General features: G+C 43.8%; 1 protein-coding gene across 1 annotated transcript in view; it reads right to left on the bottom strand.

The window, feature by feature from the left end:
• USP7 (ubiquitin specific peptidase 7) overlaps nucleotides 1-24,338 on the bottom strand; it is a 62,963-nt gene that overhangs the window by 34,221 nt on the left and 4,404 nt on the right. Inside the window, exons 2-3 of the mRNA XM_054992459.1 lie at nucleotides 3,627-3,731; nucleotides 77-275 (exon numbers count right to left, since the gene is read on the bottom strand). Of these exons, the coding sequence (XP_054848434.1) occupies nucleotides 77-275; nucleotides 3,627-3,731 (304 nt within the window). The remainder of the gene's footprint in view (nucleotides 1-76; nucleotides 276-3,626; nucleotides 3,732-24,338) is intronic.

Genomic DNA, 24,338 nt, shown 5'->3' on the forward strand with positions numbered 1-24,338 from the left:
CTGTACTTCTGCTACAGGGAAACAAGGGTGGGTATACTGTAGGAATGTATATTATTAAAGATTTGAAAGGTCTTACGTGGAATCAGACTCAGCATTGCATTGAAGAAAGAATCCTACACTTTTTTGGTGTGGCCTGTCCGGGTAAAGTCGTGGCATCACCATAATCTTCCATGGCAGGTTCCGTACAAAGCAGGGTGGACTTAGGACTGATTCACTCAGCCGGTTGAAACGTTCAACTGTGAACTGAAACGTTGCTTCTGACCGCCAGCTTGTGTCTGGAAGGAACCACAAGAGCATTTAAATATGGACTGAATGCAATGGTCTTCAAACCACGGGCTGGGACCCTCAAGTTGGTCATGGAATCCCACTTACTGGGACTGTGAGCCCCTGGAGTGCTGCCACTTACTACCTTTTGGAAGGATGGGCTGCTGGAGTGCACGGGCAGGAAGCAAAAGCAAGGGTGCCACACGCTCCTCCCCCACCACTCTCTGCAAGCATGCGGAGGGCAGTGAGGTGAGGGCACTCAGTGGGGGAGAGGACCCCTCAGTAGCGGGGGCTGGCCCCTTCCTCTTTCAGTCATGTGGCTCTGATGTCACATCACTTGCTGTAATGTGCTGGAAACTGAGTTCCATGCTGCTACCCAGGATAGAAGTTGGCCCCCACATCTGGAAAGGCTGAAGGCTGCTGATGTAACAGTCTGATCCTGGGGCCCACTGCGCGAGGTACTAGATAGTATCAGGTGCACAGATCTTTGCAAAGGGGTGATACTGCTGGGGAGTTCCTTCTGTACTGCAAAACATACTAGGATTTTGCGTGAGTCACATGTGGCAGCACACAGGAATAAGAAATCGTTTCATTAAGAACAATCTGACTTGCATTCAAAAAGTCACTTTCTCTTTTTCTGCCCTACCTCAGCTTCTGCAGATGCAACAGTAACCCCAAAACACACCAAGCTTGCAGCAACCCATAGATTCTACAGAGTAGATCAGTACAAATCAAAACTACACAGATTACTATGCACAAAATGTGTAGACCTGTTGTAGCCTCAGAATCAGGGATTATCACGGTGGAGAACAAAACTGAGCAAATCACAAAAAAGCAATTAAGCTCTTCCATTGGAAAGCACAATATTCTGGGTTACAAGACATTGCATGCACACAAGATTTTTAACAGTGTCACAACCATGTTGGAAATTATCTTGCACAAAGAAAGCCCCCCTCCCCGAGGGGGGGGGCTCGCGATCCTGTACAACCACTTTTACTAGATCTCCAGCCTCCAAGGCCAGCTGAGAGTGCAGATATGGGACTTGCACAGTGACATGATGAAACTATGCAATATTAGGTCTTCTCACAACAGGCTATTAGGATACTGGGGGGAAGGAGTTTCCACCCAACTTCATTTTTGAAGCACCAAGCATGCCAGTCAGGATTCTCCAGCAATAAAATAAACACGGCTATCCTTTTTCATGTAAAGGTTGTGTGTTTCAAGGCATTGTACATAAAGCTATTCCTCCCCCACAACTACACAAACAGTTAGTTCACAGAAGCACCCACTGAAAGATCAAGGCACATCTCTACATTTTAACAACTAATTCAGCTTACCTCTGTGGCATTTTGCAATAGGTGTGGGGGGGGAGGCAGTCAAATGGAAAGAGACTTAAATGTTCCATTTCTGATTACAGCGCATTTTGCCCTTCACTACCTCCCAAACAGATTTCAATTAGGAAGCATGCAACCATTTCCCCAGGCCAGATTACCGTTCATTAAGGTGTCAGGGGTCGCAATGCCCAATGCAGGTAACCAGCAATGTTTGCTAGAGGAGTCCCTTTCAAAAAGTGGGAAGAATGCCACAAGATGCCAACAGGGAAAGGAGAAGGAACCCAAAGAGAGCAAAAGAGTCAAAACCTATGACTAGATCAACTGATGCCATCTAGCCAAGTGAGAGCAGCCAGCCTTGAGGATCCTTCTGGTCAAGTCACCCACAGCGCTGGCCACAGGGAGAGGCTCACCTTCCCCATCCCGGGCCATCAGGATTGATTTTCTCCCATGCTTCCCAACCTACTTGCTTAGAACCTCAGCCCAAGCTTTGCTCTCTGGTACTGCCCACCTGCAAAGAGGATGCAGGCAGGCAACTAGAGACTGGGCTCTCTCATGAAGAAGCAAAGAGGTTCAGGATCCGTCTGTTAACATCTAGAATTTTTCAAAAGCAAAGATCGTTCAATTCTGGGCAAAAGACAGCACAGGAATTAACAATGCAATGTTGTACTGTACAGATGTCCCCTCTGGGTCCCAACACAAGCACCATTCCCAGTACTAGGTTTAGGACTTCTAAAGAAATCAAATCTTTCATGATGTAGCGAAGTTGGATCATGTTCTTTGGGGGGCAGGAATCACCCAAAATAGTAGTTTTTTGGGGGAGGGTTGTCCATAACTTGGACAGCTTCATATCTGAATCTGTACAGTATGACTGGGACAGGCACTTTACTCTGCCACAGCACATGACACAAGAACACATGAAGCCAGCAGTGTGAGAGTCAAGATCAAGAATGGACACGGGCCATCTCGGAGGCTGGTCAAACAAAGTGTTCAGTTTCAGTCCCTGGACAGATGGCAGCCACGGAGGCCTCGCCGTCAAGGTAGGGGATGCTATGATAGACTGGGCTGTGTGCCTCCCCCAAGTCCTCTTCCCGTTTTAAATTGTTTCAAGTAAGTGGCCTGAGTGCCAGCGTCTTTTAAAAAGCAGAGAATAAATGCTCTCAGATCAGTAGCCTTCAACCTTTCCAGACAGAGAAGCCCTGAGCATGAGATCCCAGCATGAGCTGCAGGCACATGACATCAGAACCACGTGACAGAGAGAGGGGCAGCCAGAGTCCTGGCATCATTAATGTCAAGACCACGACCGTGGGCAATCGGGGCCAGGAAACCATAGCCAAGAAGCCGCAGCAAGGAACAAGACAAGGGCCAAAGCCACGGAGGAATCCTCTCCGACCAGTGAGTAACCTTGTTTTAACTTAAGGCACATCTTCTCAGCGTGCCTGCAAAAACAGGCAGGAGGCGCAGATTCCTCTCTATGCGCGCACACTAGCACGAGTGCCTTACAAAAAGCAGTGGCGGCAAGGAAGCACAGTTCTACAGGGCTTACAACTGATCTGAGGATCCTGACCCATGAACTGAGGACTACTGCTTTAAGCAGATGCATGAAACAAAAAATCAGCCTAAGTTTGGAGCATTTTAGTAACAGCCTGCAGGAAATGCTTGCTGACCAGCAGAATCCAAGATGGCCCAGTCCCGTTGTGGTTCAACAGCCACTCAAGGTACTAGCTGTCAATTAAAATTGTGATACAACTGACAACTGCAATAGAGGGTTTCTATGGGCCTTCAAGATGTACGGGAAGACAAAGCATCATCTTGTGTGTGCTAAACAAAGAATTAATGCCTGTGTACTAAAATACGCTGTGATAGTGGGATTTTTTTTAGGCCAACCATATTTTCTGCTACTGCTTCTGCATTGGCCCCAATCCCTACAGAAGACACCCCTCTCCACAAGGGACAAACACACCACTCAGTGCAGAAAAACAAGCCCGCTTCCTCTCCGTGTAGCCATAATTAAACAGAACAGTAACTCACCATCCTCCATGTCTTCTTCAGTATTATTGTGACCGTCAGCCATTGCTACATTCCCATTGATGACTGGATTTGGGGTGATTCTTGGTGGATCATCGGCATCTCCAGCTTGAGAGGATGGAGAGAAAGGGGGGGGGACACATCAGTAACTGGGTTTTATTAGCTGAGAACGAGTAAGCTGCAAATGGCGTTAAATGCAGCTACTTACAACAATGGTGGTGTTAAGATAAATACTTGCTATTTGCTTATATTTCCTTATCCTAGCATACAGTAAAAGATGAATCAGCCCACCGGATTACTGCTACCCCCTTTTAAAAGTAATGAACATAAGATATATTTCATAAACATAAATTAAGATCTTATTACAGGTTCTTCTCTCTTCCCGTTCCTAAAACAGTCACACCTAGACATCAGAATACTACAGATGTTTACATCCATGCAAGAAATCATGTGCAACACACACACACACACACACACACACACACACACACACACACACACACACACACACACACCCGCCCCATGACATTAAAACCACAACTAATCGGGTATCTGTGCTCCCCTTCCTTCTTGCTACATGATCAGACAACAGACGCTTTGAAAGGGGTCTGTTTCCAGAGCACCTTTGGCATGCAGTTGTCAAAGAGTATTCAGCACCCAGGACAGAGCTTCAGTAGAGAGCCGCTTCACAAGTCGCCACCAGGCTACGATGCTGACGGCAAAGCTTATCTGGGTGGACCTTGTGCAAATAAAGCAAACGTTCGCCCCGGGAGGTGCATCGGCCATCACCGTTACTGCCCTTGCACTCAAATCCACCTGCAGCACTCCGTGTATGGGGGGAGAGTCTGCCTGTGGGTTTTTCTGTTCCAAGCACCGCCACCCTTGGTGGTGCAGCTCCATGATCTCACGCACAAAAAATCATTTCCCTTACCCAGTTCCACTTGAAATAGACCATTTATTATTAGCCACTCATTAAGGGGATTACTTGACCTCTCCACTCCCTCCTCCCAGTGGGTTACAACGGCCTTCCTTTAGAGCCAAGTTCTTTCTTCCCCAGCCCCACCCCTCCACCAATGGCTCAGAGAGCTCCTACCCTAATTTTAGATCCAACCTGTTACTGGCTCACAGACACTAATTTTGACTCCCATGTGTATACACAGAAGGCAGATAATAACTACCTTGCTACCTGCCTTTTTACGAAAAGGAATTTGAAACATTCTTTGCATACAACCGGTAAAGAAAACCATCACTACAACCACCTTGAAACATTCAGGACACCTCGGAAGCCCAGGTGCAACACCTGGAGAAAACAGAATAATTCAGCTGTACAGTGCACCCCAACACCAGTTCTGAGACAGATGCGCAAGATGAGAACGCTTTGATCCACAGGGCAATCCGGGCCAGATGCAAGAGTGACCCACAGTTGCTCTAATTACTCTGTGGAAAACATAAAAGCCGCACACTCATAACTCAACGAAGGTCACACACCCCTACTGAATCGCAGAGATTGCGATCACCCTTGCATAACTTTGCAATCACTACTCAAATTAAGCTAAGTATTGAGGGGATAAAAAGAGATGCCATTTATCTCAAACCTGCATCAGAACTGAATCTTTGCAGTTACGTGCAAGTCCTAAATTCTCTCGTGTCGAGCTAAAAAGGAAGCTCTCTCGCTTTTGATAGTATGCCTGAGACACAGATTAGAACAGAACATCAAAGTGACTGAATTGACCACACTGTCACATGGTTTGCCGGGCTCAGGTGGTGAACAAAGTATTATCACCATCATTTATATATTATAGTGTATTAATTATTCCCACTTCAGCAACAAATAAATCCTTCAAAATACTGTACATATCTAAAGCATATAAAAGAATTATCATTAGGCTGTTGGGTTCCAACATGTTTTTAAGCAAGTAGAACTGTCTTAAAAATCATTTCACTAATTCTAAAAGAGAAACTATTTTGATTAATTTTCTCTTTCAGTGCCCCCCTGAATTTCCAATTTTTCTGTTGGAAAAACTGAGGGGACCCCCCTCCCTTCGGTGGGGGAACCATTTTTCCTAGGCCTTCACATCTCTACAACACAACTAATGGTGGTCCTTCTGAGAAATGAAGATCTCGCTGAAGTGCAGACTTGGACTCCAGCAGGGTTCCACATCACTTAATGCTTCCTGTAGGGGCTTCTCAGTGAGATCCAAAGGGAAACAGACTGGCTGAAACTAAAACTGCCAAAGGCTCCTTGACGAGTGTAGGTCTGGGAGAACCCTTGCCCCTTCAACCTGGATGGTGACCATGAAGCACCCCACAGGCTAGCAACCTACCCCTCCTAACCCAAGGACCGAACTGGTTTCTGCCGGGCCTCTTCCCTCGTATATAATCTGTCTGAAGATGTACCTTGCTACACTGCAACTTCCTTATAATGGGGAAAGCACCAAATGGTTTCCTCACCACTGCCCAGATCCCACAAGCTAATGAGGTCTGAGAACAGCTAAAGCCAAGGCATTTGGACACCCTCTGGAAGCATGTAGATATCAAATGATGCATACAAGCCCACCTGTATTAAGAAGAGCAGCTTTGCTCCGCAGTGGTTCTGTCAAAACCATGTGTATTGTTTATATCTCGCTATTCAACAACATTTTTTCCAGCAGTTCTCCACAGACACCACCCAGGAGAAGTTCAGCAAATCACTTAAAACCAAAAGAACAAAAATTTCACCCGCAAATACACTCTTCTACCAGAATCCTGCCTGGCAAATCCATACAAGGTTCCATTTTAATTGTATTTTATTTTTGTTATTTTAATAACTGCATTTTTTGCTTGTATGATAAATTTCTATTTTTACTGTTCTTAACTCTGTATTGTGATGGCCATATACAATTAAACCTACTACTACTACTACTACTACTACCACCACCACCACCCTAATAAAAGCCATGGTTTTAATGTGCTTCTTGTGCAGCCAAATTTACCCAGGAACACAAGGAGCAGCTGTGTTACCTGGCTAAGCATAAAAAACAGCCCTGCAACGCTTGAGACAGTAGGATCTCACCTGAGTTGAAGACACAAAGGTCCAGTAGGCTCATGATGATTTAAAAATGTCTGCCGATGGAGGCTGTTTCTACCCATTCATAAATGCAGAGGCAAAAGAGTAGCCTAACATCTATCTACTGTGTCCAACCAGCTTGATGGGCAGCTACAGCACCTAGGGAGTTGCAAGAGAAGTGATTAACCCACCCAGGCAATGGCCACAATCCTCAAGACATGCTTCCCTAACAAGGAACAGTTACCAAGAACGAACTCTGGAGGACTTCTGGTCTTAAGAGCAACTGAATATTAAGCTACAAGGGCAAGGGAGCCAGAAACATTGTTTTGAAGAACAAATGCAGCTGCCACAGGGCACCAATGAGAACTGCATGTGCGCCCTGCTCTCCGATTTTTCAGCTTAAGGAGCCAATAGCTCAGCAGGTTCTTAAGGAGGTAGCCAGCCTCACATGCAGCCTCCCTAGCACTGTTTCACACAAGCAGGTGCCAAGGCAGCTCCACAACCTGCTCTATGCTACTGCCTTGTTGCCTGTTTTTGTAATCCAGTCTTCTTATATGGCTTACACGGTTTCAAATTTGGGAATTAACCTTGAGTCTCAATGAGAAAGGGGGGATAATAAATTTAAAATAAAAATTCTATGGCCATAGCAGTAGGGTTGGTTCCAGCTTCAGAAAACTGGATGACAAGGCAGAATGGCTAGGTCGATTTTCAGAACTGGCCCAAGCAAAGAAAGACCTAACACTTGTTAAACAACTTAACTTTATATTACTTAGATGAATTTAATTAAGGTTCTCTTGTCCTGGCCTTTAAAAAAAACTAAATGATATGCCACAGTGGTTACTTAACGATTCCTTTTCTTTAGAGTTTAAATCCGATAATTACACATGATCATATACCAGCTCTATTCTAAGAAACAACTTGAACCTGTGCTGTTGGTCCAAGCAAAACAGGTATGGGTTGAATGATGAAATCCGGCAAGCATGGGGAGTAAATATATTTGTTTGTTTGTTTCAGAGTGGTGCAAGAGGAAAGAGAATCTGAAGAAAAATGAAATATATGCAAATCTCAATTTACCACTTTAAGAACCTATAAAGCATTAAAATCAACACAGCTAGCACTATTTCTTTTAAATTTCATAAAATTTTCTAAAGGTGAATTTCATTGACTTTTAAATAGATATTTACAAAATTTAAAAACGTAACAGTGCAACACTGTTGTAACTCACCCAGAGGAGTTAGCTGTGTTAGTCTGTAGTTGCAAAATAGTAAAGAGTCTTGTAGCACCCTTTAAGACTAACCAAGTTCAAGACTGACATAGAGAGCTGCGGTTCTTGAAAGCTTATGCTACAATAAATGTGGTTAGTCTTAAAGGCAATGCAGGACTCTTTACTACATTGTGCGGCATTACACCCATTTAAGCTTTGACTTTCAAAAACTTATACTCTGGAAATCTTGCTGGACTACTGCTGAGCTACTGGACTCAAGTCATGCTCTCATTTAAGCTCATTGATTTCAGTGGCCTTTTACTGGAATTATTCTGCACTTTAAGAGCTTTAAGTTTATTCATACAGTAATTACAAGTCTATCCAACATTAGAGATGAAGCCACACTAGGCATATTTTTAGTTTTTGCCAGTTGGGAAAACGGAAAGGGGGAAGGTTTTTTACCATCCTGTTCCAAGCTTGTGGGGAGGGGGGAGAGCTAGTGTCTTCCTCTAACCCTAACTGATCACAGGATTAAGGATTACTAGTGCACTAATAAAAGCTATATTTTGACCCTGTTCATAAGTAACACTGAACACACATACAATCCATGTACATTTGTGGAAGGGGAGAACACAACTATGGCAAAATACAGACATGCCAGCATAAGTGAACAGAAAATCTGGAAACGGACCCTGGGACCCAATGGGAGTTTAAACAACAACAACAAAACACAGTGGCATTGAAAGTCTTACTGTACCTATATTTATTAAGCCAGAGATTCCTGGGAGAGGAGGACAGGCATAGGGGAACAAAAACCGGGCACGTTGCCGTACTAAGTTACATTTTTGAACAGCAGCAAGTGAAAAGTCTCAGCGCCGTGTCTGCCCTCGGAATGCCAGGGCTGCATGTTCCGCGGCAGTTGCTGGACTTCCCGAGTGGCCAAGTTCTTATCTGCAGCTGAGCAAATGCATCTCTGGGGGCCCCAGGAGGACAGCACGAAATTTACAAGTAAAAAAATACACAGTCAAAGCAACAGGGCATGTAGGAGAAAAAGTTCTCAGTTACCATCTCATGCTCTGTCAGAGCTTCAGCACTGAACACCGTTTTCAAACTGAGATATTAAAAACTGAGCAAGAGAGAAAGCTAGCTTTACTTTCCAAAGCAAAGGATAACAGTTTTTTAAAATTCTGCCCGTACAAAATGGCAATAATAATTTGCAACAACAAGGAAATTACAAGGACATCCCAAAAGGGAAAGAATACATGCTGTGGGGGCTTGCAGCTGAGCTCAGATGTCGCCTGCAAAGCTCTCAAAAATGCATGAAATTTGAATGAGAGTCTAGCCCAGGAAAGGGCCTAAAGAAACACTACCAAAGAGACAACTTTCCAGAAAAACAAACAGAAGTCTTGCAGTGCCTCAAAGACTAACAGATTTATGATGGCATGAACCCACTTTAATTATTCTGGTTTCTAGTGTCTCAAAGTAGGATACCTAAAAGAGATTTTGTCATATATGAGGGATAAAATCACAGGATTTTCACAATGTCTCCAAGTTCATCTGAAGTGGGGAACAGTTCTCCTAGAAAATCACCCTTCTATAGTCAGAGTAACAGAGGATATTTTCCCCAATGAACAGGCAACAGAGATTGAAATTCTTAAATTAGCAAACACCAGTATAGGATCAGAGGCGGGAGAGAGAATTAACTCTAAAATTGGATTCTAGCATTCCACTAGAGTGTGAGAAGTCCACATAAGCAAATACACTGAAGAGTTGAGGGAGGATGGGATGTACTTCTGCCATCTAAAAGTTCATGTAGTTCCAAACAAAACGGTCAGTTCTGTAGCACTTATTGTGGCCTAAGTAGGCTGCAGCCCAGTGCATCCGATGTACAGTGTATATCCTCAGCTGGCAGGCATATATAACATGAGAATGGGGGGGGGGGGTTTGTAAACAGTGGGGTCAGTGCCGGAAGTACAGGCCATGACTGCACCCAGCAGCTCAAGCGATTGTGGAAGCAGAATTTTAAAAATCTCCCAGTATTTCTTCAGTTTACAGTTGGTTAAGGATCGTAAACCAAAGTGCAGAATAAAAACACAGTACTGTTTATAACCTGGGTCTTCAACATGGTGAACAGCAAGCTTTTCAGAAGGTGGGCAAGGGGCTGCTGTACGGCTGCCCTCATTCAAATGAAAGGGTTTCCCACTGCAATAGCAGCCGCAACACAACCAGGACTGGTAAACACTGCACTTTCCTTCGCCAGCGTGTGGTTCGGCTCCCCCTTCAGGATTTCCTTTTTTACTCTCCCTTTTCTTTTCCTACTTCCTCCATTTCTTCTCTCTACTTTTCTGTGATTCTTTTGCACAGTGAGGAGGTGATACTGCATTTGGCTCCACCTTCTGTGGCGGCCATTTCGGGGTGGCTGTCGCTCACCAACCCCTCTCAAAATTCCAAAGATGCCCATCAGTTCAAAAAGGCTAGCCGCCCCCCCCCCCCACCCCATGTATTTTCTAAGAGAAATGGCGTAGACAATTCTGAGGATTGGGGGAAAACATGCCCACCAGTTCAGAAGAGAAACTGCAGCCATGCTACACGGAGCGAGGACTCTCCTCACCCCCGGGCGGCTCTGCACATCAAAAGCCTCCAAGTCCAAGTACTGGCCTGGAACACCGTGTGCTCGGCTTGGCAACGACGACTGAGGTCTTGCCTAGGAATAAGGGCCAGGATGCTTGGCATGTGGACTGAAAATCATAAAAAGATCTGAAAGGACGCAGAACCTTGATCAAATTCAACAGTCCTCCCAGCACAAAACATGAGAACAAAGAAGCAGACAGAAAACCCAAAGGAAATGTTAAGACCAGGAATAATGACAGCTTATACACAAATCAGAGGCCAAATGTTTACTAAATGTTAACTGTTTAACTTACGCAAAACGAGAATTTCACCCTTTAGTCTATATTTCAGTGAGCAGTGTGAACTACTCAAGCGCTGAAAGCTGCCTTACAGGAGCTGGGAAAGTAGTAGAAAAGAGCAAGAATCGATAGCACCGATAACACTAACACTAAATTTGTGGTAGGGTACGCGCTTTCGTGACCAGTCATGCTCACTTCTTCACAACTACACCCTGGCAGTCCCCCGTCATTCACCAAGCAGGAAATCTCTATCTGCTAGCTCTTCCTTTCCTCAATCACTAACCTAGGTCATGCTCACTTCTTCAGAAGCTGGGAAAGGCAGCAAACATGTGTGCGATCCTTGTTGGAGTGGGAAATACTACACTGCATCGAGCAGAAGGTGACTGCGACGCTAGTGAGAGTCAGCTTGTGTTCTCGGGGGGGGGACAGGGAGTGGAGCTTGGGGCTGATAAAGGGAAGGACCAACAGCTAAAGGAATCTCCCGAAGGAGGAGGGATGGAGAAAGCAGAAAGAGCCACACTGCTTGTTAAACAGCCAATTTGAACCTCATACCATATAAAGGTGCCCACTGCCTTACCAAAAGGCAAAATAAATTAGCACCATCAAAATATTACACATAGGAGGAGGGGGGAAAGCTCATGACCTACATCGTGGCCATCACACCTACATGTATCACTCTGAACCTCACCCAAGAGGAGGAGCACAGCTGCTCTGACCAGTTCCGCATCCTGCCAGCACAGCCGTGTTACTAGCAAGATTCTGGCAAAAGGTAAATCAACCCAGCCCATCTGCTGGGTAAGCCAAGGGCAAAGGCAGGAAGGCAAGGCGGCCAGTGCGAGCCATTCAGACTAGCCGGAGCCACTAACTGGGGCATGCAGCAGGTGCCCAGTCCCCATTGGACAGAGGTTTAAATGTCCAAAGTTCAGGTCCCCTAAAGAAGCCTTCATCCCAGCTCTAGTCCCTGCCCAAGGCTGCAGGAGGGTTGCTGCATGAAGTGCTCAACTACAGTAAGACTGGACAGACTTGCATGGCTTGCCTACCATACAAACTTTAATATGCTGGCACCAGTATAACTCTCATGAATTTTCCCTAAGATTGTACTTTACTGGAGAACTGAGAATTAGATGGGAACTATCACTACACACACCAGCTACATTTCCCAGGACTCCCTAGATCAGGAGAATGATTTCTAAGCCACTTTAAATCTGTAACACGTAGTTGTCAACAGTACCAGGCTCCACATACCTGCAGCTTATATGCCTGCCCCCCCTCCCCAAGAACATGGGGGACAATCTTTTTTGCCACATGGAGAGTTCCAGGAGACAGAAAAATTATTCTGCCGGATTATTTTCACTTACCTGCTAGCTCCCACTTGCTACCTTCTCTCCCTCTGTGCCTGTTTTGCACCAGAGGCCTGATATCCCAAGAACACCTAGACCAGCAGGGAGGGAGAAAGGACAAAACCCACAGAAGCAGGGAGCAAACAAACCAGAAAGAACCCTACAGAGCTCTGGCTCCAATTCATCTGCCTGTCTTTAGATTACAATCATACCTTTTTAGCTGGTTAACTGCACTAATTAATCAATTATTGCACGGATTCCTAATGAGATTCTGTTTGAATGCCTGGACCCCATGCACTGGGGAGGAAGCAAAGGGGGAAACTTCAAAAGAGGGAGTGCCGTAGTAATTTCATGTCTCAAAGCATCACAGCCCACTATTTTGATCTTCAAATGGCAACTGGTGTTATTGATGTGCACTGCGCTTTCCTATTTTTAAAGTGCTGCTGGACTGAGCGTAGACCCAGGTCCTAAAACAGCAGTTTCCATACAGGAGGAAAAGGCATGTTAACCCAAATTCTCTTGCTCTGCACTCTGTCATGCCTTTCCCAACTCTCTCTCAAGTCTCCTGTAAAGGAGTCTCTTGAATTCATAGGGTGTGACTGCATGTAAAACTGGAGGAGCATGAAGAACCCACAGGACAAGCACTTACAAAACCAGCAGGACTTCATGAATGTCAACCTCTCATGCTTCATGGCACTGTTATCTTAACAGGGATATATGCTACATCTCACACACATAAATGTTAAATATTGGCACTGCAGCATCCCAAATCCTGCCGGTGTCAGCTAAATGTTAAGCAGCAATGGAGAGGGACAAACACATGGCCTGAAAAGGATTCCTTCCTGCATGGCCTGTAGGATTTTGACTAAGAATTTAAGAGCTTCCTGGAGCCTTCCAATGTGAGAATGACAGTGATTTTATCATCAAGAGCCAATTCAGACAGGTGGGAAGAATACATGGCACAGAGCTCTTGGGACTATGGCAATTCAGAATGCAGGTGTGTGTGTGGGGGGGGGGAAGGTTGACAAGCTAAAAGGCTCTGCCATGCCAGAAACACTCCCACAAGTGAAAGGCGAATGTGTCAAAGAAAGGGGGAAGCTACAACCATTGCCACGGAGAGGCTTTCCGTATGCATTAAGCCTGCAAACCTGGGTTCTTCTGAATAGCACTGCCTCACGCGACCTTTCTGAAAACTGCATCAGATCTCAAGAGAGCAGGAGGCACAAAGAAGCATGCTTGAGTCCAATAACTTTTCCACCTCTTACTGGTTTCTGAGCTTTTTTCAACTTTATTCATAGATCACTTAAGCTGTGTCATACTTTATAAGTCCTAGTTAAAATCACAGTAAATCAAATTCATTAACACATAACCTAGAAGAAAATTCACTGCAGCCTTCTGACCAGTTAACAGCATCCATGTGACTAAACACGTCGACAGCCCTAATCTTAAAAGGAAAGTGCATATTTTGCCACATAAAGATATTCGTAGCAGCAGCGATTTCTTAGTATATGCTCTCAGCCACAGGCTGAAGTGAGTGATGTTTACTTACATCACTTATACCACTGGAATTCAATCTATATAAACCAAACCCTAAAACGATCTTAAGTAGCCAGGTCCTGCAAATATCAGCTTACTTGGCCCGTTATCTGGTGCCTTCTACCACTGGGCAAGAGCAGACAGTAATACTGGGGGTGTCTTAATCCTGAACAGATCATGGGGGGGGGGGGGGAGAAGTATGCCATGTTTGCCTCCACATGCTTGTATTGGTCATTTGTGGCACACATTCACACACAGTTTATAAAAGATTCCCTGGCTTGGAGGGCCAAGAGAAAGAACACTGTCAATTGCACAGAGGCAGATCACATTCTTTGCAACAGACCAACAGGTGGGAAAAACTGAGGCCCCTAGAAAACTAATGTCACTGTAGGTGCTTGCCTAAAAAGACCACATTGGCTTGACTTGACGAGGAGCTTCTACCAACGAGCCTTTATACCTTTATTATTATTACGAGCCTTTATTTTCTGAAAAGACAGACTCCTGCCTTCTGGACTTGTGACACCCTCAAAGGGCTCAGCCATGCCCCCTGCAATTTGCTGTGTTTCTACCACTATTGCAGTGCGGTATTAACACTTGCAGTCAGAGCTAAGGGCATTCCACTAACACTGTAAATTCCTTTGTTAGTAAAAACCCTACCCAGGGAAACAACAACAGATGGAATTTTGGAAGGGCAAGATTAAATAAAGGAAGACACTGTATGTCGTGGGTGCTTAACTGCCTAATGGGGGCATTAACCTCTAGTTAGTTTGCACAAACTATAAATATCACTTATACAAAAAGGCATACATAATTATGGCTTTGGAAGCAAGTGCTTATACATGTCCTACAACTTCCCTGTAAATCTAACCAATTTGTACAGTAATTTCCTTCTAAAGAAGCAGAAATCTAGTTCAAATTGAACTGTTCTTGTGTGTGTGAAGAGACACGAGTAAGGTGGGTAAAATAAAACTGACCGAACACTTAACAGCTTTAAGAATGTTAGCACACAAAAAAAAGTCTCTTAAAGACTAGAAACTGCTCTAGTTTTGGCCCATGGGCACTACTGAAAGGAAATACATTTCAGATAACATCATTTGTTTTTTGCCCAATAGTTAGGTAGAATCACCCCAACACAGAGTTTTAACAACTTGTGGATAAAAGGAGGTAGGAATTCAACAAGTGTAGATAGCCATGTTAGCTTGTTAGAAAAAATCCTGAAGTAGCAACTTTTATTTTAAAAGATCTATATCCTGCACGGTCTGGAATCTGTCCAATGCAGTTAATGCTTTTTATTAGGGCCAACCAAAATCTTTAAAAGCTGGGGGGACATGATATTTCAGAGCATGTGCTGGAAGCACCAGCACACAATTTATAATGCTTCAACAACGAGAGACAACAGGCATAATTCGATTATATGTTGATGGGTGCAAAACAGATTTTCAAGTTGCGCCAAGGCCTACCGACCAGGAATAGGACAGGGACAAGAAACAACTGCTCTCGCTCTAAAAACTAGCAATGATTTGGAATTGTGTCCAGCACTAGTCCCAGTACCCAGGCCTTTTTTAAAGGGGGCTTTTCTGCTGAAGATGGAGATTAATTTTACACTGTGCACTAGGTAAAGTATCACGAGTCGCCAAACTGGGTAGCAGCCAGAGGGCTGCAACCCCCAAATGAGCACGTCCCTTCAACTGGTGGCAGGTGCTGATCACTTCCTCATGGAACTCTGTCACAGGATGCTGGGAAATTCCCTAGCTTGGGCAAGTTCATAGAAGGCAGATTTCATCAACAGCTATGAGCCACAACGTCTGGATTGGGATGCTCATATTTGGAGGCAGCAGGATACCAAAGCAGGAGGCGGCTCTCACCTCCGTCTGAGGCACTTCCTGGGCATATGGCTGGCCACTCTGGGAACCAAGATACTGGAGTAGATGGACCGTCAATGTGACCAGGGCTCTTCTTACATTCATCCAAATCCCACTCTCAGGCTACTAAATCCAGTTTTGTTTTTAAAAAAGACAACTTTTCACAGAAATTGGCAGGGTCTTCAAGGCAGACAGAACCCCTGAAATAGCTCTGTGTTATTTCACAAGGGTGGGCCTGGATTTCAAGATAACTATCCTGCTACCTCCGTTAATCTAATCCACTTAATTAACTCATTGCCGAATTAGTCAACAGGCAGATGCACCATGCCCTGCGTTCCCTCTCTTCTTTACTTCTATACTCAGATTATCTGGCTCAGGAGAGAAGAGGGAGGAAGGGGAACCTCGGGATTCAGGAAAGGCCCAGCCATTCAGATTATGGCCTCCAGAAGCTATTTCAATGCCCCAATGATCTGAGTAGCAGCATTTGTGCACAGATTGGTGTGCATTCGTGGCATAGTGTTATCCCGTGCACAGCTAGCTGAGAAATCAAATTTTTCTATGCATCGTTAAAGCTAAAAGACTTTTATATTTCAGATATGCAGGGGGTTAAACCAGCACAGCGGGTTCCATACTTCCCAGAGCTGGCCAACACCAGCAACCCATAATATGCTCAGAACACCTCTGACTCCAACATTTCACCTAAGCAAGGCATTTCACATAGGCAACTGCAGGTGAGACAAGGGTCACAACCAGGGCTTTTTTTCTGGGGAAAAAGGTGGTGGAACTGAGGACTGCACAATGACATCACTTTGGGTCAGCTGGAAGAAGGGGGGAGTTCTTTAAAGTTTAAATTGCCCTTGGTGAAAATGGCCACTGGCCATGTGACCATTTTCAAGAGGTGCCGGAACTCCGTTCCACTGCATTCCAGCTGAAAAAAAGCCGTGGCCACAACTGATGCACTGGTACAACGCAGCACAATGACAGCTACCGGATATTACACATTTCTTCACTGTTGCAAGAGGCACCTGAGCCAGCCTTCATTCAACGAATGTCTCATCCCCCCCCCCTCCAACCCCCGATATGAATCCTTGTAGCTGTTCTGGCCTTGCCCCCACATTTATATACTGGGGTGAATAACAACAGTCACTTTTATCCCTGCAGAGATGTGCAAATGACCACAACAGCTGACATTGCTTTGCAGTACCTACTCAAATGTGCACACAACGTACGAAAGCTCTGAGGAGTCAGCCCTGGAATATTTTGAGTGCTCCAAAAACGTCTGAAGTAGCAGAATTCTGAAAATATTAAGTTTTCCAGAAACAGAACATAGAGAAAGAAGAAGTGAGAAACGTGGCACAGCCAGCTTGCCTTTTGACAAGGCCAGATCTAAGCTGGACACTTTTTTTTCTTTCCCCGTGAACCCTCTGAGCATGCAGGCCATGAGATCGAGCCCACGGGCATATACAGAGAAAGCAAGCAAGCAGAAAGGAGAGCAGAACATCTGACTGCACAGAGCTTAAGGAGGATCTTGAGTGGCAGCACCCCACACCTTTCCTGAGACTGTGCTGGCCACGTGTGCAGCCCCAAAGGCGCTGGAGGAATGGCTGTTCCTGTGGTTTGAAAGGACCTCAGCAGTGCAAACCAGTTGTGGCACTAATGGCACACTTGTTCCTTGTTAGAAAGAAGGAATTCTGAATGGAGACACAACCAAAATGTGTCTGCAGACCAGGTTTTCATATTCCAGTTGCTTTGGATTGAGGCTTTAAACGAGCAGGCCCCTGTCTGGAAAATGACTGCAAGACCCAAAATCCCTGAAGAAAATCCTTGTAAATTAAGGGAGACAAAACCCAAGAAGCGAGGCAAAACTGAGCGTGGCCAGATGAGGCCAAAGAGGGTCTGTGATGCAGAACACCTCCATGCAGATACTGCTTGTGTTCAAAGGCCAGCATGACCCAGACACTTCTTTGCTTCCAGGTCAAAGGGGTCATGTGACCTGATCTCAACTACTTACACTCAGGAAAAGTCCTGCAACCCAGGATGGTCACTCTGGAGTGTTCTCCCCACTCATCTGAACAAAGCTTGGGGCTGGCACACAGAATGAACATCCCCCCCCCTTGGTCAAGGCGTTTTGTGGTCAAGTCCTGGCAGAGGGCCATAATTGCCCAAACGCTTCCTTGCACTTGGCTTTGTATGTCCACGCATGGAAAGCGCTTCCATTTCAGGTCAACAGCTAGCTAAACATAGATCAGAAGTCTGGATCCAGGCCCTGCTCCACCTATGCCTATCCTGCCATAAATCTATTCCAATCAAGGCCCCCCTCCCTAAATGTCCCTGATGAACCTCTCAAGTAAGACAAGGAGATACAATCAACCTTTGCCCCGGAGCAGGTTCACAACCAACTCAAGAGCCATTTACTCTGCTCACACCAATTAAAAAAAAAACTAACTCCTCAAAAAAATCCCATTGTCCAGACTCCTTAATGATCTTCTGTAAAAAAAAAAAAAAAAGAGGGAAGGGGGAGGGAGGATTATCTGAAACCTTTATTAAATCAAAATTGAAAACATAAAATGGAGGGAACTACATATGCCACCCTGAGCAACCTGGAAGAAAGACAAGAGACAGATATTATTTAGCCATGTTAAGAAATACCATTAGAGATTAGACTGTAGCAGCGATTTCTGGGAAGAGAAATAAGCAAACCCTGTTCTTTTTTAAAACAAAGGGGGGGGAATGTTCTATAGAATCAACGTTAAGGTTTGGCTTTACTAGCCCATCAGTTATCAAAACATGAGCACTATTAAATGGAAACATCACATACTTAATAACAATAATAATATTCAATTTATATATGGCCCTTCAGGAGAACTTAACGCTCACTCAGAGTGGTTTACAAAGCGTGCTATTATTATCCCCACAACAATCACTCTGTGAGGTGGAGGGCAATCTCAACTCCCCTCTGTCTGGAGATCAGGGGGCGGGGCCACCGGCCAAGTGACCATTTTCAAGAGGTTCCGGAACTCTGTTCCACCGCGTTCCTGCTGAAAAAAAGCCCTGGTGATAACTAATACTTTGAATTGAGACTGGTAACTGATAGATGGCCAGTGGAGTGACTGCAGATTGAGAGTAATATTCATTCTTCTCCTACTTCCTGATTATAACTGAATTGCAGTATTTTGCACCCACTGGAGTCTCTGGGTTGGCTTAGAAGAGAGGCCTACGTACAACGCTTTACAATATCCAGCAGAATGGTATTATCACTGTGATGCTTCTCTTTTTCCTCACACAGACTTCAATGAGATACAGAAGTATTGTTTTTAATTGTGTGCAAAAATTTAAAATCTTCAAGAGAGGAAAAATCCCAGCTGCCAAGTAACCAAAGTGCAGAGAAGCTGGATGGTGCTCAGACATTTAAGATAACTTGCTTAAAATTTAGATGCTTCAAATTCCCAGCCTTAATTTAGATGATCAGAGATATACAATTACCTGTAAACACTGAAGGCATAAAAAAAAGTTTTCCAGAGGCCTTGTTTAAAATAAAGCTGAAATATCCGTGAAACCTGACCGCTGTTTTTTTTAAAAAAATGAGATTTATTGTGTATAAGTAGACCATTAGTACATTAAAATAGTACTACGTTTATGAGCACCAAAACAGCACACATTCATTACTTTTTATTTCTATAATAGTTACAAACATGGCCAGTACTACTAATGGGGCAGTATGCTCTAGCACTCTAACTCTCTCTAACTCAAGTCACTGACTTGTGCATAAAAATAGTTAGGAAAAAAGAAAATACTGTGGAACCTTGAAGATGCAGAAGCTTTTTGCCGGCCGTTCCATGAAAGCTTTTGCTATAATAATTATTAGCCTTTATGATATCACAAAAAATTGTGTTACATTCACTCTACAAACTAACATGACTACCCCTCCAAAATGAATCAAGGATTTCTGTGTGAGACAGAATTCTTAAATTTAGTACATTCATAATCCAAGATACTCCAATTGACAAGAAGGTCTGAAAGCGAGACATCTACAAGCCCTTCCGTTGAAATTGGGGGAAGGCAAAAAGTACACCTCCAAATGATTAAGATACCATGACCCCAAAAGTTGAAATTCACCACACATGTAATCCAAGACACACAACACTGGCTGGGACTCAAACAGATACTTTGAAGAGACCCTGAAGTTTGGATATGCCTAGCGAGATTTTCTATTTGAAGAAACAAACCAGCAAGAGCAAGGCCTAGAAGGCTAAGGGCTCCAAATATATGCACACTTATTTGGGGAAAGATCCTACTGCAGGAAGCAGAATCGTTATTTTACTGAATGTGCACAGGATCAAGATGTAACCAGTGTCCAGATCTTCCTAGAATCCAGGGACCTACAGTTACTGGACGACTCTAAAATGAAGCATAAATATGCCCTTGCAATTAGAGGAGTTCTTAAATTATGAGCAAAAAATGCTGCAAGATGCTAAGAGGTCATAAAAGTTCCACCTCCTCTTTCACCTTTGTCATGCACCTGACGAAGAGAGCTGTGGTTCTCGAAAGTTTATGCTAGAGTAAAGTTGGTTAGTCTTAAAGGTGCTACGGGACTCTTTATTCTCTTTCACCTAGACTCACAAGAGTGCCATAAATGACTCACATGAGTGGATATCAACAGCCAGGCTAGCAAAATTTGGTAATCACCAGCAAGAGGCTACCTCCGGACTACAACCACTACAAACTGACAAGGAAATAACCGGAGGTATATGTTAAAGTAATCAGAATAATTATTCTTTTCTAAATTTAGAACAATTTTTGTTCTATTTTCATTATAAAGTGCACAGTGCCCAAGTGCATACTACACTCAATAAATATTCAATAAATATAATATACCATAAATACTACATAACATTATACAAAAATATCCCATCTATATACAAAGTCATTAATTTATACAAAAATCCAACTGGTGCAAAGCTTCCAAGGAAAACTACAAGGTAAGTTACTAATTTTCATAGGATACATCAGAGTTCTGTTATTTTGGTCTTTTTCAGGAACTCAGTGGAACGAAGGCAGGACCTTTGGAGATGATATAGTTCAAAATGCAAGCATCGATCAACAGTGTTAAATAGCAGAGACTGATGGGCTTTGCTAGCATATTTCCTCCCGTTTCACTCAAGGCTCATATTAAACATGACAAACGAAAATCCCATTGTTTGTTCTATTTCAAGTCAACAGGTTGGGAAGAAATGAAGGACAATGACTGTAACTACGAAGACGAATGGCTCAGTGTCTGAGAGGAGAAAAATCAACTTCTCTAGAGCTGGGAAAGAGTTGGAATCCTTTAACAGCTCTGCCAGAAATTTACTTCTAGGCTCTACATATAAAGGACAGAATAGTAAATAATGTGGTAGATCTTCTGGAACTTGGGCTCTGCAGATGCAATGAATCCTTGGTTAGTGTTAGTAATCAGGTTGCTGAGCAAGCCTGTTTTTGGATCAGTTATCACAGGACCTGATCTTGAGTAAATCAGGCTTAAGACTGTTAGAACTGCTGTCTTTCCACCAGCCTCATATCCTTCACGGCACCAGGTTTGACAGCTCTGGTGGTATATTTACATTTCTTTCTACTTGGGGAGCTAGTGCAATTGACTATATAACAATTTTGTCTTTGCTCGGGGCCTTGAGAGTGGTAATAGAATTGAGTGACCACTGCCAGCTAAAGGCTTTTGCTTAGTTTTAGGGACAGCATCTTTCTCAACCCTGCTCCAGATCCTTCAGAAGGGTGTCAGCCCAGTAAAAGGAGGCTAAAGTGGACTCCAAAGATCTATGACAACTTAGCTCACTTGATGAATGATGATTTGTGCTCCTGGCACCAAATGATACTGCAAGATGGCTCTGATGCTGTTAGATACTTTGAAGGTACTGCTCAGCTTCTTAAACCCCGGCCCTCTTATGCCAGACCTTTCAAAAATACAACTCATTCTAGTAGCGGATGGTTCGACCAAGAATGCAGAACTGCTAGGAAAGAACTAGTACACTACACACAATGGGTCCAACACTGTCTTATTTTGTAAGACCTGCCTATAAAAAATTACTGAGACAGAAGACATCTGACCATATTAAATTATTATGGCAGGAATTAGGATTGGCAGTCCAAGGGAAGAGGGAGGCAAGGTTCTGAGAACATGTTTCCTTTAGAACAGGTAGACCTCCTCCTCCTCTGCCAGAAGCCCAGATTACAGCCCAGTATTCAGGGTCTCCTCTATTTCACAGAATGAGGTATTTGAGCACAAGCCTCCTTTTGATTTTTCTACTCTGCCACAATGGCCTCCTGTTACTAAGCTTGAGATTAGAGAATTTATTTCATCACTTGCTTCTGGCAAGTCTCCTGGTGAGGGTTGGCACTCTACATGGAATAATTTAGTTATAAACTAGTTTTAGGTCAGGGGGCTTTGAATTAATGTGGTGTTTCTAACCTGGGAAAGGGTCTGACCCTAGAAAAGCAGGATTGTTGATTTCCCAGATGCTTCAGTCCCTTGAATCCATCATCCTAGGCACTCGCATACAAATGGAAAGACATCACTCCTGTTCTCATAAGCATCACCCACAATTAATAAACACATTTCTTAGAGAGCCAGGACAGGCCGCAGCCCATCACCAGTTCACTCCTGCCTCTGCTCCTTCCAGTGCCACTCAGGAACACCCCACTCACTGTGTCACTTAACTGAACAGGTTAAACAGGCTGCAATTTAGGTAAGCTCAGGTTCACTTGCATAAATTTACCTGTACCCAATTTAGTTAAGCCAGCTTCAAGATTTTAAAAAAAACCCTTGTTGTGTGTGTGCGCGCATTGCTAGCCTTGGCAGAGAAAAATACCCACACAATATTATCTGAAGAAAAGTGATGGAGGAAAAAAAAACTTTAGAAAAATCGTAGCTACTCCTTTGCAACAAAGCTAAAGAGGAGGGGGTGTGCCTAAGGAGCAAGTGGTCATAAACAAACATGCACAGCGAAGGGGGGGGGTGCTCTAAAATTGTCCACAGGTGGGGGAAGAAGAGGAAACTTAGAAGAGTAACTCAACATCATCCTTCTCCTAAAACATGCCAATGTACAGTAATCATACTCAAGTCCACAACAGTCTTGTTTCTTTACATGCAGGGACTGAGATTGATCTGGTACTGAACATGGTGAGAAGTTCCCAAACTAGAAAAGAAAACTCTCTTAAACTGACCCTTTTCTATCAATGGATCTCCTAATTTCCATTCCCTCGGCAGCTCTATACAGTCCTTTCGAGCCTTAAGGGCAATTTCTAAAGTAAAGGTTCTTATTTCATTTTTGAAAGTCTATTAATTGATTTCCTGCCACAGGGTGCCTAAGGTGACATGATTGCTAAAGTCAAGCCAGCTTAAAATGATTTTAAAAAATCTGGAAAAACTGAAGACCAATGCACACCACCATATTGGCATCTCAATGTTTCCCTGGTGAACCACACGTCGTTGGTCTGTCCAGATCCAAAGATGGTTTGGTCTTTTTGGTATTTCATCCTGTCTTAGAAGAAAGATACCAAACCACAGCGAATGATCTGAATGAAATTCCACTACAGCTTGTTGTGGAAACATTTAATTTTCTAGCTGCGTGCAAGCAGCAGCAGCATATGAGCCAACCCAAGCTCATTCCCGAGAACCTGGTTGTTGTTTTTCATATGAAGCATGTGCCAGTCACACACACACAACCCTGAACACTGGTTGCAACAGACAGAAGCAGCATTCCTCTGTTCCAAGCAGCTCCCGCTTGCTTTTGCTCCTGTCACAGCCCTGACTGTTCACATTGAAGCGTTTGCGAATAAGTGAGGCTGCTGGGGTTTTTTTTAAAGCAAATGGTCAATACAGTGAAACCTAAAAATTCTGACGTTCTGTTAGAATCTTTGAGCAGATATTACAGCTCGACACAGTTGGCCTGTGTGCTCATTATCAATACTGATAATGTTTTGTAGTTGTTATCTATTTTGCTATGTTGTAGAAACAAATTGCCAGATCAACAATAAATAAATTGATTCCCTTTTCTAACCTGAACTTTTCTGAGCAAGAGCAAGGAGTTAAGAACAACAGAAGCAATCAAGGTATTGACTTATAAATGACATTTTTATAAGAGCCCCAGGTAAACTGATTAAGCACTGACAGAGGGCAGCATTGGAGTCTATGAACCCAAATTGTTAATATACGAAAGGAGGAAGAATCTGTCTGAGGCAAAGAAAAACATTAACGGAATCGATCCTTATCACGCTATGGAATATTCTCTACAGGGAAATCGTGAGATCGTTTTTTTCTTACTGCTCCTATCATGTTATGCTCCTATCACACAAATTTTCTTTCTTTCGGCCTACTGTGCTCCAACAAGAATTTCCCAGTATTTTCAGCACATTCTCAATTGAAGCAAAGTACACAACTCAAGCTGCGTGAGGAACTGGGACCCACTATTTTCACAACAGGCGTCTTTCAAAAGGCAATGAACTCTGTACCAAAATATGTTTTGCTTCCATAGTACAATTATGTATTAAAATATACGCTGTACGAAAATGAAGTGACAAAACGCTTCCCCACAGGTGTTAGAAGAATGCGAGCAGCATCTACTCAGCTCACTGTGATACTAAATAAAGCAGACTGCTTTCCATCATGTTATAGCTGTGGTTCTCACAAGTGGTCTTGTGGTACAGCCACAGAAGGCTGGCTGCAGGCCTGCCCCAGTCTATGAAATCCTTCCCCTTCCTCTGTAGAACTCAGTGGTTTAAACACCACTCCTAAGAATTGTACAGGGGAATCTTGGAAATCAATATG

This window comes from Eublepharis macularius, chromosome 12 (assembly GCF_028583425.1).
Source record: "Eublepharis macularius isolate TG4126 chromosome 12, MPM_Emac_v1.0, whole genome shotgun sequence".
Taxonomy (NCBI): Eukaryota; Metazoa; Chordata; class Lepidosauria; order Squamata; family Eublepharidae; genus Eublepharis; species Eublepharis macularius.